Source organism: Stegodyphus dumicola, chromosome 2, assembly GCF_044657685.1.
Source record: "Stegodyphus dumicola isolate Sdum_Otavi_A_Nest chromosome 2, ASM4465768v1".
NCBI lineage: Eukaryota > Metazoa > Arthropoda > Arachnida > Araneae > Eresidae > Stegodyphus > Stegodyphus dumicola.
This window is the reverse complement of record NC_140769.1, coordinates 180,344,724-180,362,350: the sequence shown is the minus strand read 5'-3', so window position 1 is coordinate 180,362,350 and position 17,627 is coordinate 180,344,724. Positions and strand designations below refer to the sequence as shown.

The 17,627-nt window shown below is 30.5% G+C and overlaps 2 protein-coding genes across 8 annotated transcripts in view; one reads left to right on the top strand and one right to left on the bottom strand.

The window, feature by feature from the left end:
- The window catches only part of LOC118183735 (golgin subfamily A member 5-like), a 96,488-nt gene extending 95,459 nt beyond the window's left edge, over window positions 1–1,029 (bottom strand). For 4 of the 6 annotated variants that reach the window (XR_015039664.1, XR_004757285.2, XR_015039665.1 and 1 more), the window contains exon 1: window positions 879–1,029. The gene's annotated coding sequence lies outside the window, so the exon portion shown is untranslated. The remainder of the gene's footprint in view (window positions 1–878) is intronic. The other 2 variants (XM_035353333.2, XM_035353332.2) reach the window with 2 other exon arrangements.
- A 263-nt stretch (window positions 1,030–1,292) lies between these two features.
- Rpn3 (regulatory particle non-ATPase 3) overlaps window positions 1,293–17,627 on the top strand; it is a 67,981-nt gene continuing 51,646 nt past the window's right edge. The window contains exons 1-2 of one of the 2 annotated variants that reach the window (XM_035353330.2): window positions 1,293–1,390; window positions 7,977–8,085. In XM_035353330.2, the coding sequence (XP_035209221.2) occupies window positions 7,980–8,085 (106 nt within the window). In that variant the 5' untranslated portion in view covers window positions 1,293–1,390; window positions 7,977–7,979. Of the gene's footprint in view, window positions 1,391–7,976; window positions 8,086–17,627 lie in introns of those variants that run through there. The other variant, XM_035353329.2, reaches the window with a different exon arrangement.

Here is a 17,627-nt window from a genome sequence, read left to right as displayed (position 1 = left end):
GCTACATTAGTTGTCCCCATTAGCTCAGATAAACCCCAGTGGGAATGGCCCTGTAGGGTTGCCAAATGGTTAAAGCGTACTGAATACTAATAGTTCGACACAGGTTTGTTTGAATCCAGATGAACAGGTTGGTTTCTCCCATGCATAATATGAATATGAGCCACTTTCACTAAGAAAGTCCTCCGTGGAGGCATCTCTCACCTTAGGCAGGTGGTCCTTGTTTACTTTGCCACATTCAAATAACCTAAAAATGTACTATTTCTTTCCAATGTTAACTACATGAAATTTATAAGCAAAGTTTTGATCATTATGAGTTATACCCTTCAATTAACATGACAATGTACTTCAGGTATTTTCTGATCTTTGGTAGTGATAAGGACAGAACTGTGAATGCAGTGCCTTCCATCCACAGCAAATTCACAAGGAACCTAGTATGCTTTATTATTATTATTATTCGAAGGCAGCTCTCAACTTAAAACTTCAACACAGTTTTATAGGGAAAATGTACACATTTCCTACGGGGGCTGTTATTGGCTCTTCCCACTATAAAAAATTCAACATAAAAATTTGCAAAAAGTTCTGTCAAAACCGACTGTTTCCGTCAAAATGCATAGAGCTTTTCTATAAAATCAAGGACAGTGTAAAACTGAATTTTGCTTAGTTTTAAATGCAAGATTTCTTTTGAGTTAACTGCTACTCCAGTGTGTGACCATCCTTAAATTGAGAGGAAATATCTGTAAGCGCAATAAAACAGAACTTATCTGATTATTTATATTAATATACAAAAACGTTAACAGCTTTTGATAAGTAGATCAAATGTTATACTCTATTCTTCAAATTCAGGAGGAGAAAATGGACAATACTGACAAGAAGTCTACCTTAGAATATGCTATAATTACATTCAAACTTGCTCCACAGATATTCAATGCACACTCACAGCGATAAAGTAGACAACACTTCATACAGTCGACAGTAATAGACATTATTGCCATTTTATCTGTTCAAATAATTATTTTGTGATGGTTTCTAAAGAAAATTAAATATTCAGTTTCCAAATAATTAGTTGTTTTCGATCACATGGAAGGAAACATTTCATTATTATACTGAGATATTTCCCTTTTATATCTAAGAGGTGGGAAAGAGTTCATAACTATCATAGCTCTTCAAAATCAAATAAAAAATAAAATTTTTACTGACTTTTTCTGTTATACCGTTATTCTGTTATACGTATGAAGAATAAGGTAAGTAGTACTTTTGAGTCCGAAAACCAGTAAAAGTAGTGAAAAAAAAATGTTTTTAAAATATTTTTTCTGCCGTTTTAGTATACTGTTTTTGGCATCATTGAGAATCGGTAGCGAAAGTTTTAGATCGCTTTGTCATCTCGTTTGATGTAAGTTACTTTTATTAATTTTTGTATTTGTACTTAATTTGAAATTAGAAGTTTTAAGAGTTGCATAAGAGTGCCAGAAGATTCATATTTGTTATAACGTATTGTAATTTATGTATGTCTTTTCTGGTCCATGGTGGATATTCGTAAGCATAACAGTTTCGATCCCTTATCCGGTCACATTTTGAAGTATTTAGATGTAATATTATTTCGTTAATCAACATGTAGTGTTATATGACGGGTCTGTAGTCAAAGGCTATAATTTATATAGCGTTTAGATGTTTTATTAATAGTTGTGAAACACTAAAGTATAACTGAAATTTAAGTACAAGTAATTTTGATATTTAATGAATTTTAAATGTTATTTTTTACTTTTACTTAAATTAAAAAAGCCAATTTCAGTATTTTTGACACATATCTTTTGAGGTATTTTAATTTCATATAATAAAATTCTAAGCACTACTGTAAGAATTAAACTTGGAACCTGCTGTGCCAAAATAGATGTTGCTGGATACACGGATTTAGTTCACTGAACTTAGTATAGAGGTGTTACGTCTGTTCAGGTATTTAATTCTTTTCAGCAAAAATTTATTCGATCTTTTTAAAACAGTATTTTGATCTGTATTGTAATGCTTAATGAAATATCAGCTGTACATTTAACTTTTAAGAAATTAGCTAGTAATTTTCATTGGGTTCCTTCTAACATTGCTATATAGAAAGTTGAATTCTTAACGTCTAGTCAGGCCAAATAGTTGAAACTGATAATCATTGCTATTTGCAATTAGTAATTTCTGGTGAACAGCCTGATTGCATGAGTATTTTAGTTATTTTCCTGCTAAAGAAATTGCATAACTAGCCTGAGCATTATAGTGCAAACACAATTAATTATAATAATGTAAATTAAATGTTTTCTAACTTTTAAGTGAGTTTCTAGTAATACCTATTTTGAAAATGGAAAGAAAAAAGAAATGTAATGTAATCTGTTTTTCAAGTTTTAATTTAGTTCCTAAGAGTTATTGCTGATTGCGTACTTACATTAAGAAAAATATGAATTCTTAAAAAAGTCCAAATAAAATTTTGCTGTAACTAGAATAAATAGTAATGTATTGGTATGCCATGCAAATTAAACATGATTTGTAAATATTCCTAGGTCTATGATCTGAACTTTGCGGAAACACAAAGCAGAAAATTGTACAAAAATTTCTCTCTTCAGTTTTAAATAGAAATATTAGCTACTGTTACTATTTAATAAAATGGCACATCTATCATGTAAAAAAAATTTAAAGAGAAGACCTAAGGAATGTGTAGACTGGTGCTGTATTTTTGTTTTATTTTTTATGCTGATATTGGATAAAGAATTCTGTACTTGAGAAAATAATTAGTGTTGTAAAATAGTAGAAATTGTGATGATTTTTTAATGGATTTTAGGAAAAATTCAGATTTTTTCCAAATATGAAATATATCTAGGCTTATGGGTACTTAGCTAATTTTTATGGAGAAAGTGCTGAATCGCTTGGCACGTTTTTAAGAATTGCACATATGCAGTATCCATGTACATGTCGACCTATTTTCACTTAAAAAAAATCCCAGAATTGCACAAAAATGGCATTGCGCACACTCTTGACTTTATCCATGTACACATCAACCTATTTTCACTTAAAAAGTCAAAGAAAATTGAAAAAAATCCAATTCTTCTTGTAAAAAGCGCCATGCCAAACAAATAAGTGGGCGATTCTGCACTTTAGCCATTTTTATTATAATTTATTGGGTGGTTCGGAAAGTAATTTCGTTTTTTCCCGTCAGAGGACTTAATTACATTTTTTCGAAACCAACTTCGCACTTAAGCCGCATAACCATTATATGTCTTGAGAGCTGATATTACAAGGCTTGTGTGTGAAAAAGTTCTATTAATTCTACGCAGTAGTTTTTGGTTGGTGCTCTTTTAAATATGGAGAGCAATAAGCAGCATTTTCGTCATATTTTATTTTTTACTTCAGAAAAGGTAAAAATGCTGTAAAGCGAGAAAAAAATTGACGGATGTGTATGGAGAAGGCGTGTTAACAGTACACCAGTGCCAGAACTGGTTTGCAAAGTTTCGATCCGGCAATTTTGATGTCGAAGATGCACCACGGTCTGGAAGGCCAGTTGAAGCTTACAAAGATGCGATAAAGGCATTAGTTGATGCAAATCGGCGAATAACCACACGAGAGATCGGTGAGAGGTTAAATTTGTTGATTTCGACTGTTTATGGCCACTTGAAAGGCCTGGGCTTAACCTTGAAGCTCGATGTGTGGGTGTCCCATGTTCTTATGTAGCGAAATTTGTGTCGCCGCGTTGACGTGTGTGATTCGCTCCTCAAATGTCAGGAAAATGATCCATTTTTGAAGCGGATTATTACTGGGGACGAAAAATGGGTCGTACACAACAATGTGAAATGCAAGAGGTCATGGAGCAGAAAAGATGAACTGGCTCAAAGCGTTTCAAAAGCCAACATTCACCAAAAAAAGGTGATGCTGTCCATTTGGTGGGATTTCAAAGGAATCTTTTTTTTTTTTTTTTTTTTTTAGCTTTTACCGGACAATACAACTATTAATTCGGAAGTCTATTGTAATCAGCTGGACAAATTGAATGATGCACTTAAACAGAAGAGGCCAGAATTAACCAACAGGAAGGGTGTAGTGTTCCACCAGGATAATGCGAGACCTCATACAAGTTTGGTCACTCGCCAAAAGCTTTTACAGCTTGAATGGGACATACTGCAACACCCACCATATTCTCCAGATCTGGCGCCTTCTGATTATTGTTTGTTCCGGTCCCTGCAAAATTTTTTGGATGGTAAAACCTTTATCTCAAATGAAGATGTCAAAAACCACCTGAATCAGTTTTTTGCCAGCAAGGACCAAAACTTTTATGAGCGGGGAATCGTGTTACTGCCAGAAAGATGGCAAAAGGTGTTGGACCAGAATGGCCAATATATAATTTAATAAAATATTTATTCATTATACGAAAATTGTCGGTTGATCTTTACATTATGGTAACTTGGCGATTTTTTGGCGAAAATTTGGCGACCAACTCTCCTACAGCAACCCTCTATTTTTTTCCCCCGCCGCCATTTTGTCTTCACGAAGTAAAGACATGTTTCTTTTCTTTTTATCTCCTGAACACTTCTTCCAACAATCTACTAGCCGAATTACACTTATGCTAGAAATTTTATCAAACAAAACTGCTTAATCATGACAAATATTCACTGCAAAATTAGGAAAAACTGCACAATACCATTCTCCTTATGCATTTTTCAAAATAACACATACACATAAACCATGTACACGCCGACTTATTTTTACTTAAAAAAACATCCCAGAATTGCACAAAAATGGCATTGCGCACACTCTTCACTATATCCATGTACACTGCTTTTTTCTCATAAATTACAAAAATTTCATGAAAATACATGACAATTTTCTCAATCTTTAAACCCGGTAAAAAGAACATATATGAAATTACCTGATCGCGAAAAAGTATTTACCCTTTACAAATATGAACATTTCCACATATAAAATAAATAAAATATCCAAAAACTTTTACCTCTAAATCATCTATTACATTATACACGTCACCAACGAATTCATACCGCAAGCATTACAAATACTTAGTATCAAATATTTAAATTATTTCCATGCACGTTTATTTCAACTTAAACGTATACCAAATTCCTACAAGCATAAAATTCACAAAATAACTATCATTTCATTAAAATATCACTAAACCATGTACACGTCGACTTATTTTTACTTAAAAAAACATCCCAGAATTGCCCAAAAATGGCATTGCGCACACTCTTCACTATATCCATGTACACTGCTTTTTTCTCATAAATTAAAAAAATTTCACGAAAATACATGACAATTTTCTCAATCTTTAAACCCGGTAAAAAGAACATATATGAAATTACATGATCGCGAAAAAGTATTTACCCTTTACAAATATCAACATTTCCACATATAAAATAAATAGAATATCCAAAAACTTTTACCTCTAAATCATCTATTACATTATACACGTCACCAACGAATTCATACCTCAAGCATTACAAATACTTAATATCAAATATTTAAATTATTTCCATGCACGTTTATTTCAACTTAAACGTATACCAAATTCCTACAAACATAAAATTCACAAAATAACTATCATTTCATTAAAATATAATTAAATTCAAAAACACTACTTAAAATATAAATGAGCACATACATTAAATTAATAAAAATTACCTTACAATCCTAATTACTTTAAACTAAATCATTGCTAATAACAATTTTCCCAATAATACCAAATTCCTTTCCACCTTACATTTACAACAATGCATAAAAATAATATCCTCAAATAATTAAAAATACTAACTTACCTGATCTTCTTCAGAATCTTGATTACGTGGCGGATACACTTTTCTTACTTCTGTTTCAGAATCTTTAAAATCATACTTATCTTTCAAAGCAAGATACCAGGTAAAATAAATAACATAATAAAACATCTTTATTTCTCTCTCGCACAACCTTAAAAAACATTTATTACTATCCTTTTCAATACCACTAAATACCCATTTCGAATTTACTTTAGTTACGGCCATGGGATCCAAAAATTCACACAACACAGAATAAAGCCAAATACAAAATTGCCAGATTTTTTCCCGATTAAAGAACAGTAATTCGTCCATTAATATCACATAACATATCCCATGATCTCTCATTTCCCTCACACAAAATAATGCGTAATCAGAACTGAATACTACTCACATTCTTAACAAAGTCTAACTAACCTAATCTTCTTCCGAATCTTCCTTACATGGTGGATACACTTTTATTATGTATTCAATAAAATTATTGAGCAACTTTTTTTCCGAATTTGATAGAATTTGATAAAAAAAAATTCTCTTTATCACATCTACAATTCACTTTAGACAGCGCCATACAATCCCAAAATTATTCAACCCTACTTCACACAACACACAATGAAGCTTAATACAAAATAATATACATCCACAGATACTTGTCCAAATTCCCCCCTTTTCCAATTAAAGAACCGTAATTCGTCCATTAATATCACGTGACATATCCCATGATCTCTCATTTCCCCCACACAAAATAATGTGTAATCGGAACTGAGTACTGCTCACATTATTACCAAAGTCCCAGGTAGTAACCTTTATCGCCTCCAAAATGTCGCCAAACTACCAGTTACCATATTGTAAAGATCAACCAAATTGTCTTTCATGTTCCCAAAAAAAAAAAACGAAATTACTTTCCGAACAACCCAATACTACTTTTTTTGTTAAACCAATTTTAACCCTTTGTTTGCTGTATTAGGGCATACTTATATGCCCCTCAAATTGAATGAAAATAGTAACAAAAGGTTAAAATTCGTGTAGATGTCAAGTACGATTTCTTTAAATTTAACAATGTGCAGCTAAAAAAATATACATATAGTAGTGCTTTCATATCCAGGGTTGATCAAGACTGTCATAATTTGCTGAAATTAGAGATAATACCTAATGCAATGTCATATTGTATTAATAAGTATCGTAAAGTGCCACCCAGTCGGTATGGTGGTCAGGGAAGCTGACTGCGATGCTGAAGGGCCTGGATTCGAATTCCAGAAAAGGCATGGCTGTAACTGTCCGTCCCTTCATAGGAAAGGCGATGGTGGCCCACCTATTAGGTGCCTCGATAATAAAGAGACCGCCACATCCGACCTTGTGTATATTAATTGACTGGGTGACATTTGTAATTGTTCACAATCTGCCATTGGGAAAAAAAAAAAAAAAAAAAAAAAGGTATCGTAAAGTTTAATTGATAAATTATGCACTGTAAAGCATTATCAGCATTAAATAAAGTTATAATATTATAATATGCTGTACATTGCATTGTATGTTTACAGTATATGTTTTACTTTGTCATATATGTCAGAAACATTGATATTTTAGCTATATGTTGGGATGCTTGCTACATTATGTCAAGATGAAAAAGAGGTATTGTAACATTTCTTCTGTCATGGCATCCATTTTTCAACCTGAAATTTTCAATCCATTTGAAAAATTGATGTTTATTTTTTTAAAGAATATTTTTTGGATGTACTAAACTACAGATACTAAAATTAGCACATGCAAGTATAAGACTTTTTGTACAATGAGTTGAAACAGTGTTGACTTAAATGAAAACTATGATCCGATGTAATAGCATGAAAATATTGAGACTTTAATTGGTTTATAAATATATTGAGTAGGAAATATGTATAATATATTTAGTGGCTTGCTAGTTATGTATACTATTGCTCCTTAACTAAGTGCTGTGTTGTCAAAAGCAAATATTCAGTGAACTGCTTTCTCTGCTTGTTTTAAAATTTGTCACATTATTTTATTTAAAATATTTTCATTAGCCGTTTGGTCATAATGAACAGAAAATATGTTTAAACCATATTTGTTATGATTTTTTTTTTTTTTTTTTTTTTTTTTTGTCTAGTATAATAAATCAAAATTTTCTTAGAATTTGTAAACAAAATTGCTATTTTACTTGCTAATATTATTTTGTCATAGATAATGGCTATTCAAGATGTTGACATAGAAATGGCTACAGAAGATGGTGAAAATACTTCAGAAAAGGAAAAGACTCAGAAGTCTGATATTGAAGCTCTTTCTTTAGCAGGTGAGATGTAATATAATATTTCAGTAATCAGTTTTGTTTTGCTAATCTAAGGATTCACCCATAATTGTGATTAAAAACTATATATATTATTAATCTGTAAGAATCTTTAAATTGCAGTTGTTATAAAGAAATGTAACCCTTTTTTCTCGTCGTAATATTTTCCTTGGCTTTGTTCCACGATTAGTTTCAATTTCTAAACAACCTGATCAGGTATTATTTGAATCCTGACTGCCAGCAGTTGTCGTAGATTACTGTGATCACCTTTCCCCTTTGATCACTTATTAAAAAATGAACAATTTCTACATATAATAAAAGAAAGAGTCTGTGTGTCTTTCGTTCACACTGCGCGTAAGCTAATAGACCCACGGGTATGAAATTTGGTACATAGGTGCATCTAGACAAGAGCCAGTGCACCTCAAAGCAATTTTTTCGGAATTGGAATTTTTTTTTATTTTATGTTTTGTGACAAAATCGCGTCATTTTGAGACGTAATGGTCTATAGGAAAGCGAAATTTTACTCTACACACTCCATTTTCACATCTTCATGAAACGTATGCACTTAGCTATTTTACAAACTTAAAATAAATTTCATGTTTAAGTAAATTGATTAAATACGAATTTATTTAACAAAGGAAGCTTAACACCTTTTCAACGGGATTTTTTCTAAAAAAGTTTATTTTTAAAAATGTACAGTTTGTTTTTCTTTGATTTTTGGGCACGTTAAACTTTCATCCTTGCGACTGATTTTACAAAAAGAATTTTGGAAAAGTGATAATATTTTGTATTTTTAAATTTTTTTTTAAAATGAAGCTTCCGAGTACACTTCTCACGCCTTCAAAAATGCGATTCTGGTAACAATTTTCTTGTTTTATTGTTGTTGATAGATTTTTGATGAAATCGCATCATTTTGAATAGTTTCATTCTTTTAGAAATATGGGTTTAGCAACGATTTTTCATCGTATTTCTTATGTCACTGTTTTTAAGAGATTGGCATATTTCATTGTCATTTTTATATATAAATAATACATTTTTATTGATTTTTATTTGATAAAGTTGTTCTGCAGAGTAAAATTCTGCGTGGAATTTTATGTTTTTTTAGTTGCTTTCATGCTATTGTTTGCTTATTTCACTGTTTCTAAGATATTGAAAAGTTTTGCATGATTTTTTTTTCTTCAACGGAAAGTTGGTTAATTTTTTTATTAGGATAATTAATATTTGTAATAAGGAATTATTGCATATTTCATTATATATTATATAGCATATTTCATTGTAATTTGTTTCTCTTGAAAATATAAGATGTAATATCATTAATTATACTTTGCTTTTCAGAATTTTTTGTATTCTTTTATGTTATTTATTGCTCATTTCACTGTTTTTAAGATATTGAAAAGTTTTGAGTGATTTTTTTAGGAAACAAAGTTTTTAATCTCCTTTATACCATTTGAATTCTTTAGATTTTGCAAAGGGAAGTTGGTTAATTTATTTATTAGGATAATTAATATTTGTATAAAGGGATATTGCTTATATCATTGTAATTTTGTTATACATAATAACTTTTTTTATGAAGTTGTCCTGCAGAGTAAAATTCGACTCAGTTTTTAAATTTAACGTTTGGTGTTCCCTTCAGCCATTTTTCTGGTACATTTAAAAGCCAGACGAAGGCTGGCAGCGAAGCTGCTAGTTTATTTAATATAGCGAAGAAATAGAAAAATACTTATTATGGAGCCTCATCATGTGCTTCTTTCTTTCACCTAGCAAGAAGTCCCCTCTTCATTTCATTTTGCTTTGTATACAATCTTATTGACTGTGGAACTGCTTAGCATATGTGCTAGCTAGATGGCAACTATAGGATTGCTTAAGCGAGACATTCAAGCAGCATATGAAAATGGAATGGTGCTGGGTTTCTTTCTTTGGCAAAAGTGAAAAGTTTTCTGTTTAGCTGAAGCATCTTAATATTTTGCTAAAAGTTCCAAAACACAAAGTTTCCAGTCAGCTTAATAATACTGAAGCATAATTTCCATCATATTGAGCACTAGATATTGTACCTTTTTTTGTCATTTTTAAAAATAATTGTGAAAAGTTATCTTTCGTTTATTTTTCCTGGATTTTTCTTTTTTATTTATTTATTTATTTTATTTTTTTAAATATATATATATATATATTAAGATTTCAAATATATATACAATACTTAGTCTTTAATCCAGACTCGTCGGAACTTCGATTCCAGATTATCGGTTTTTCCAGATTATAGATCATTAATTTAAATCTGGTAACATGGCATGCAGAAATTATAAAATTAAAAATATGAAACCGTAATTTATGAATTAAAGAGCAATTATGATCTGAAGGGTATCAAAATTTACAAAAAAAAAAAAAAAAAAAAAAAAAAAAAAAAGCTTAATATTTATTTGTTTACATTATTAAACATTTATTTCAATGTAAGTTGTTTAAGTTGCTTCGTTTTATGTGCTAATACTTTCTCTTTAATTCTTTAAACAGACATAATTTCTTGCTCAGTACAAAGTTCCGCTGTTTAAGTCTTGCAATTGCTGTGCCGAGAATACCGACTAACTTGTCAATAATTTTTTTTTCCTTTTCACTAACCTTTCTGTCACTTTCTTCATGCCTTTATCCATTTTTTGCAGCAATTCCACTTTTTGTTTGATGGACATTGAAACATGCTTTTGCTTTGTAGATCCTTTGGTAGCTCCAGAATTGGAAACTCTTTTTGACATAATTGAAAGTTCAAGCTTAATTTTTATAAAATTGCTCTAACAGTCTGTAAAAAAAAAAAAAAAAAAATCGGATCCAATTAGAAGGTTAAGGAACAAGACAATCTGCAACATTAACTGAAATAGATAATTACCTTTACCCGCATTTCGTACCAACTACTGTGAGTTATCACCAATAGATCAAGTATGCCTTAGGCCTTTTACCTTTGTATTAAAAAGAAGATGTACTATTGGTACACTGCTCAAAAAAAAAAAAAAAAAAAAAAAATGGGACAGTGCTATATCTCCCGTTCTACTGGGCCGATTGACAAAATTCAAATTGCGTTTTTCATGTCTCGTGCGACTTAGGATATATATTAGATTTATATATAGCACTATTCTAACATAGGTATTTTGACACAAAATCGGACTTTTTCTGAAATAACATACCAATATTTTTCCATATTTCGATTCTACGTCTCAAATTATACCAGAATACCAAGTTTTGTAAAAATCATACGAGTAGTTTTTAAAATATTAGCTCAAAATTTTAGCTCCTCAATGTTAATTGAATTTGGCAAATATTTATTAATATCTCTTTTTTTATTAAACTTTTTTGATTTTTTCTCTCACATTTTGAAATTTAGGTTCATTCCAAATAAAATTTACTCATTTTTTGCGTTTTATTTTTTAAATTTCTAATTTTAAATAATTTTTATAAATTTTTCGAAAAAAATTTTTAATTATAACCTATAAAATTTTTACCATCATCTTAAAGTAGGTATATTTTTAAGCATATCTGCAAAAAATTAGACTTTTTTATTCAAAATTTTCTAAGATATACACAAATTTACATATTTTCGAGTTTTGAAATTTGGCATCTTTTTTTTGAGCGATAATATCGCCAAATGTGGTCTATGGATTTTTGTTACAGTGAATTGCCACAGCTATTTTTAACCTTAAATTTCAAGATTTTACGAATAATTAATTATATACATTTTTTCCCTCAATGAAGAGTAATAAATATTTATTAATACTATATGAAAAGCTATTTTTTTTTAAAGTATAGATGATGATATTCAAATTTTTAACTATTTTTTTTTTTTTTAATTTCTCTCTATCTTCCTTTTTTTAAAAAAATAAGAGTAAATTTTTACCTTCGGCGTTTTATCGTCTGCTACTTTACTTCGTTTAAATCGAATTGTCTAAAACTGAGAATTTTCGTTTGATATTTATTTGAATTTTATGACATTAACTGCATAATTTATTTCTAAACAAACTGTTGCTTTTGAAGTGGCTGAAAGAGCGGCTGATACTATCATCCACATTTTTAAAGCACAGTATATTTTTATAGAAACATAATATTTAGAATAATCATTTTTATAAAAGTCAAATTATGCTATAAACATACAGTCCTCTAGAGACTGAATAATTGGAAGTTCAATGGTTATGTAGAAATGATCTGCAGCTACTTAATGGCTGGATAAGTCAGCAGATTCTGTGGACAAGTAAGAATAATTCTATAAACGCCACCAACATTCAGGATTCAATTAACAACGAGGATACGATGTTTATTAAATGAATTTAAGAAATTTTAAAACATAAAAAACCAACTCGTTTTTATCCTAAAATGTATTTTTGTGTGTAGCGTATTTTCATTATATCCTTAAAATTCTAATTTAGAATTTAATTGTCAAGAGCTGAATCCTAATCATCAGTAATATAATAAGTAATTATTACGGTAATTAATAAATCCTTCTTATAAAGTAATTGCAAATATTTCAAAAAACTTTCTGTCTGAATGCAAATATTTTTCTATGCAAATATTTTAAATTTTATATTAATCAAGATTGCACACGATATTATTTATTTGCATTTCAATTCTTACCGTCAGTTCCAGTAGAAGTTACAAATCAATTATATTTAATTAAGGATTGGATTGGATTGTTTAATTATGGCAAAGCACACAAGGGCTATCTGCCTAAAGGGAGGGATCCCTTCGTGGAGGACTTTCTAAGGTAAACTGGCTCGTATACATGTTATACATGGGGAAAACGCCGATACAGCCAGCCCGTTCACGCGATTCGAACCTCGGACCGAACTACTAATGATCAACGTCTTTACTGCTCGGCCACTGGTGGGCTATTTAATTAAGGAATGACCATCTAAGTTTAGAAACAGCGTACCGTAACAGCAATTCAATTATTGGCACCGTATCTTTCATGTTACTCCCGATAGGCAAGATACATGATTTTTAATGAGTATTCGGGTTTTGCTAGTAACTTCCCTTGGAAATCACGCTTAAGCTAGGTTAGTTGGATTTGAACATAGAAAGAACATGGGAGCTATTTGATTAAGATGCTTTCATAGAGAACCTTCGTAAAGAGAACCTAGAAAACTACGAAAACCAACCATGCAAGCCTGGGTTAGACTTCGCAACAAACAATTAGTATTTAACAATCTTCAAATGCTAAAGTGGTGAGGCTCCAATTTAATATTTTATTTGTAAATATTTAAAATATTGTTGTATTCTTAGACACAAAAAGCAGAATTTAAGTTTTGTTAACTTGTTAGTAAACTACCAAGCCGTAGTGCAAATGAATATTCAATTTCTTTTGCAATAATTGTATTCACTTAATATTCTTGAAATATGAGCTAAAGAAGGAACGTTCTTGGAAGATTAAAGAAGTGTTTAAATCCAGTGATATTACGTTTGTCTTACAAGCTTAGGATCAAAACGATTCTGCAATTGCCTGAGTAGTTGACTTGTAAATGGCTGTGAATTAAGCAGATGATTTTTAATCTTACGTTTTCAGTCAGAAAACGTATTCCAAATGTTTTGTATTGCATGAAAATGCATCTTTTCATTATTCAATAACCAAGTCCAAGTTTAAAAATATATATATATAAATATAATCTTTTATATTAATCTTCTTAGAAAAAATGTTTTAAGAAGCTAATTTTTCCCTCACGTTATAGATTGTATAAAAAAACATGATTTTTAATATGATTTAGATTGTTTCAGCCGATATAAGAATCGGGTTACTCGGTGGTGAAGAATAAGCACTGTTGGACTGTTTTATTTCTTTGTCATTTAGCAAAAAATCTTTTAATTAAAATATTTATCCTTTGGACTTTGCTCTATACTTTGTTTATAGTTAAAATGTCTAGAAAATGAAAAGCTGTCTTCAGTTAAACACAGTTGATGCAATTGATATTTTAAAAAACTGACAAGAATGCAAAATTTATGAAAATCTAGCAATCGAAAAATCTTAATTTTCTTGTGTGAGCACTTAAAATAACTGTAGAAGGAAAGAAGAAAATTAGGGAAAAAAGCCAGCAAAAATTTGCAGGGAAAATTTGGCTCTTAGACATACCAAGATGTTTCAAAAAGTTGGACGCTTTTGAATATGCTTTCAGGTTAATTCAAAGAATTTAGGCGTTCAAAGAGAAAACACTTGGGCGTGTACACCAGCAAATACCATCAATTGAGCTTGTGTTATCAGAAAAGACAAAAACGTTATCATTGCAGATTAAAGTGAAGAGCGACTGGTTTTAGACTATATGGTTGTATAAATTTAAATTACGTTATAGAACATCATATCATACCATAAATGGAGAATCCCGTGATTTTCTCAGTCGAATTATTTGAAGATTCAGGAGTTTATCCAGTATTGTATGTGAATGTCACCTAAAGGCATTTTTTCCCCTCCTGATGAAACAGCGGCCGAGCGGTAAAGTCACTGAACTCTGGTAGTTCGGTCCGCGGTTCAAATCTCGCGAACGGGCTGGCTGCATGGGCGTTTTCATGGTTTTCCCCATATGTAACGTGTATGCGAGCCAGTTTTCCTTAGAAAGTCCTCCACGAAGGCATCCCTCCCCTTAGGCAGATAGCCCTAGTGTGCTTTGTCATAATTAAATAAACCAAAACCTCTTGATGAAACCAGTCTTTTCTTTCATCTCATACCTTCAAAATGTTTAGCCTCTAAAGACTGATAAAGGCTCTGACCAAATATTGATGAAATGGATTGAATTGGATTATTAAGTTACGTCAAAGCAGGATTATCTGCCTAAAAGGAAGGATGCCTTTGTGAAGAACGTTCAAAGGAAAGCCAGCTGGCATACATGGTACACATGAGAAAATCCACGAAAACACCCATGTAACCAACCCATTTACCGGAATTTGAACCCCTGGAGTGAACTACCAGTGTTCAACGATTCTCTACCGCTCGGCCGTTTGTGGGCCTTTATGAAATGGAAGGCGATAACTTTATTTAAAATGATTGTCAGAAATACCAAGATTATTTCGAAAAGTTGGATGCTTTTTAATATACTTGCAGAATGCCTAAAGAAAAAGAGCAAGAATAAAGTAGAATGCCTGAAGAAAAAGAAAAGAAAAAATAAATTTTTGTGTAAAATTTAATATTTCTACTTTTTTTTTAATTTAAAACTTTTCAATCTTGTGATATTTGATTCTTGCGATTTCAAAAATAAAATATTTGACTAAAATATGAATAACATTTTAAGAAACCAAATGTAGGATAAAACTGTGTAAAGCAATGGGCACAATGATTAAACTGTTTAAAGCAGTGTATGCAAGTCATCCTATGTTAAAATGTTTGTTATACATCTCTCTTATTTATATATTTCTTTTCTGAACGGAACATTGAAAGGCGTGTTAACTATGCTTTACTGTATTTGCTCTTTTAATATAATGCAGTTTTCAAATGCATCGTAATCTGGGTTACAAAGTATTCCTCCGAAAGAAACGTAATTCAAATAAATAAAATCAAATTCTGGAAAATTTATTTAAAATGCTCAGTTCGAAGGAATAAATAGAAAATTTTAAAACAATTATCTGAAGAGACAATGCAACACAAACAATTAAAATAAAAGTATAAGAATTTAAAAATTACCTAAAATAATAACTATGATAAAAATATATATAAAGAAAACTATTTGAAAAATAAATAAATAAATGCTGCACCTTTATTTACGCAGTTCGAATAGGTAAATAGAAATTTTTAAAGCAGTTATTTGAAAAAAACCATGTAACTTAAACAATTAAAATAAAATTCGAAAAAGAAAAAATTACTTAAAATAATAAGTTATAATTAAAAATACAATATAAAGAATATAATTTGAAAAAAGGAACGATGGTGACTTTTTTTCCTCTTACGGGAAAGGAAACTAGGTTGCCATATATCAAGAAGTTCGCCAAGTGAACTATTCTTGGCGCAAACTGACAAAATAGTGCCAACATAAATTTGTGAATTTCTCCGTAAATTTTGCTCCAAATTTTACAAAATTTCATATTTAGGCGTAATTTGAGTCGTAGAATCGAAATATGTAAAAAAATTGGTATGTTATTTCAGAAAAAGTCCAATTTTGTGTCAAAATATCTATGTTAGAATAGTGCTATATATAAATCTAATATATATCCTAAGTTGCGCTTTCAAGACATGAAGAACGCAGTTTGAATTTTGTCAATCAGCCCAGTAGATCGGGAGATATAGGACTGTCCTTTTTTTTTTTTTTTTTTTTTTTTTTTGAGCAGTGTACATCTATCACCCAGAGGTGTAGAATGCATTCAAAAGCTCTAAGGTTTGGAGTAAACTTTTCAAAAGCTCTAAGGTTTGGAGTAAACTTACATGTGTAAAAATGCTTTTTAAGTGTATCGAATGTAACAAAATTAAGATTACAAGGTAATGTCACTGAATGAAATGAAAAGACAAAAACAATAACGTCGAATTAACTTATTTTTTTTACTAACTCTTTAAGGAAAATAACTGTTCCTTTTTAGCACTAAAAAAAAATAAAGTAAAGGTTTTTTTTTTTCTTTTTTTACTCAACATTTTTTTCCAACAATCTGCTAGCCGAATTACTCTTATGCTAGAACTTTTATGGAACAAAAGTGCTTCATCATGACGAAGATTAGGTGCGAAGTATAATCCATGTACACGTTGACCTATTTTCACTTTAAAAAGCATCCCAGAATTGCACAAAAATGGCATTGCGCACACTCTTGACTTTATCCATGTACACTGCTTAAGTCCTAGCTAGTAACTTTTATTACCTTACCAAAATGTCGCGAAACTACCTGTTATCATATTCCAAAGATTAGCCTTTTTATTTTAAAATCGGTGTGGAATAACTGACCATACAAAAGGTTAATTCCATAATTTTTAAAAAATAATTTTCAAACTTTAAAATATCATGGAATAAATATTTGCAGCATTCAAAGGTTTTTTGTTATTAGAAATGTGAATCTGTGACTAATAGTTGCAAAAATAAAGGAAACATGAGTCCCATTCACATGCAACGCTCCTTCGCACAGCTGCTGTTAGCAAAAGGAGAAAAAGGAGACATAAAAGAGTTTGTCATTACAACCCGTTCAGAAGACCACCGTCTTCCTTCCCTTTGCACCTAAGCCTCTGTAAACAATCGCATCTCCAAATTGGCCGATTTCTAATACTGTTTAAACATTTTTAACATTGTTTACTGTTGTTAATTTTGTAATCTGTACTTTCGCAACTGGTACCTGAACTTTCTAATGGGTTCTGGAAAATATATGCTTTTTAATTATTATTATTATTTTATAAACTGTTATTTAGTTCACTCTTGATGCTTGTGTAGCTATGGTTAAAAGATGGTCATTGATTTTTAAACTGCTTTCCAATAAGATATAGAACTCAAACTTTGTACATACACTACTTGTGGATGTGGTGTCATGCTTTTGATTTTTAGAGGATCAGACTTTTTCAAATTTAAAGTTGAAACGATTTTTTGCAAATGTTAAGAAATAAACTGAGAATCTCAGAATATTATAGT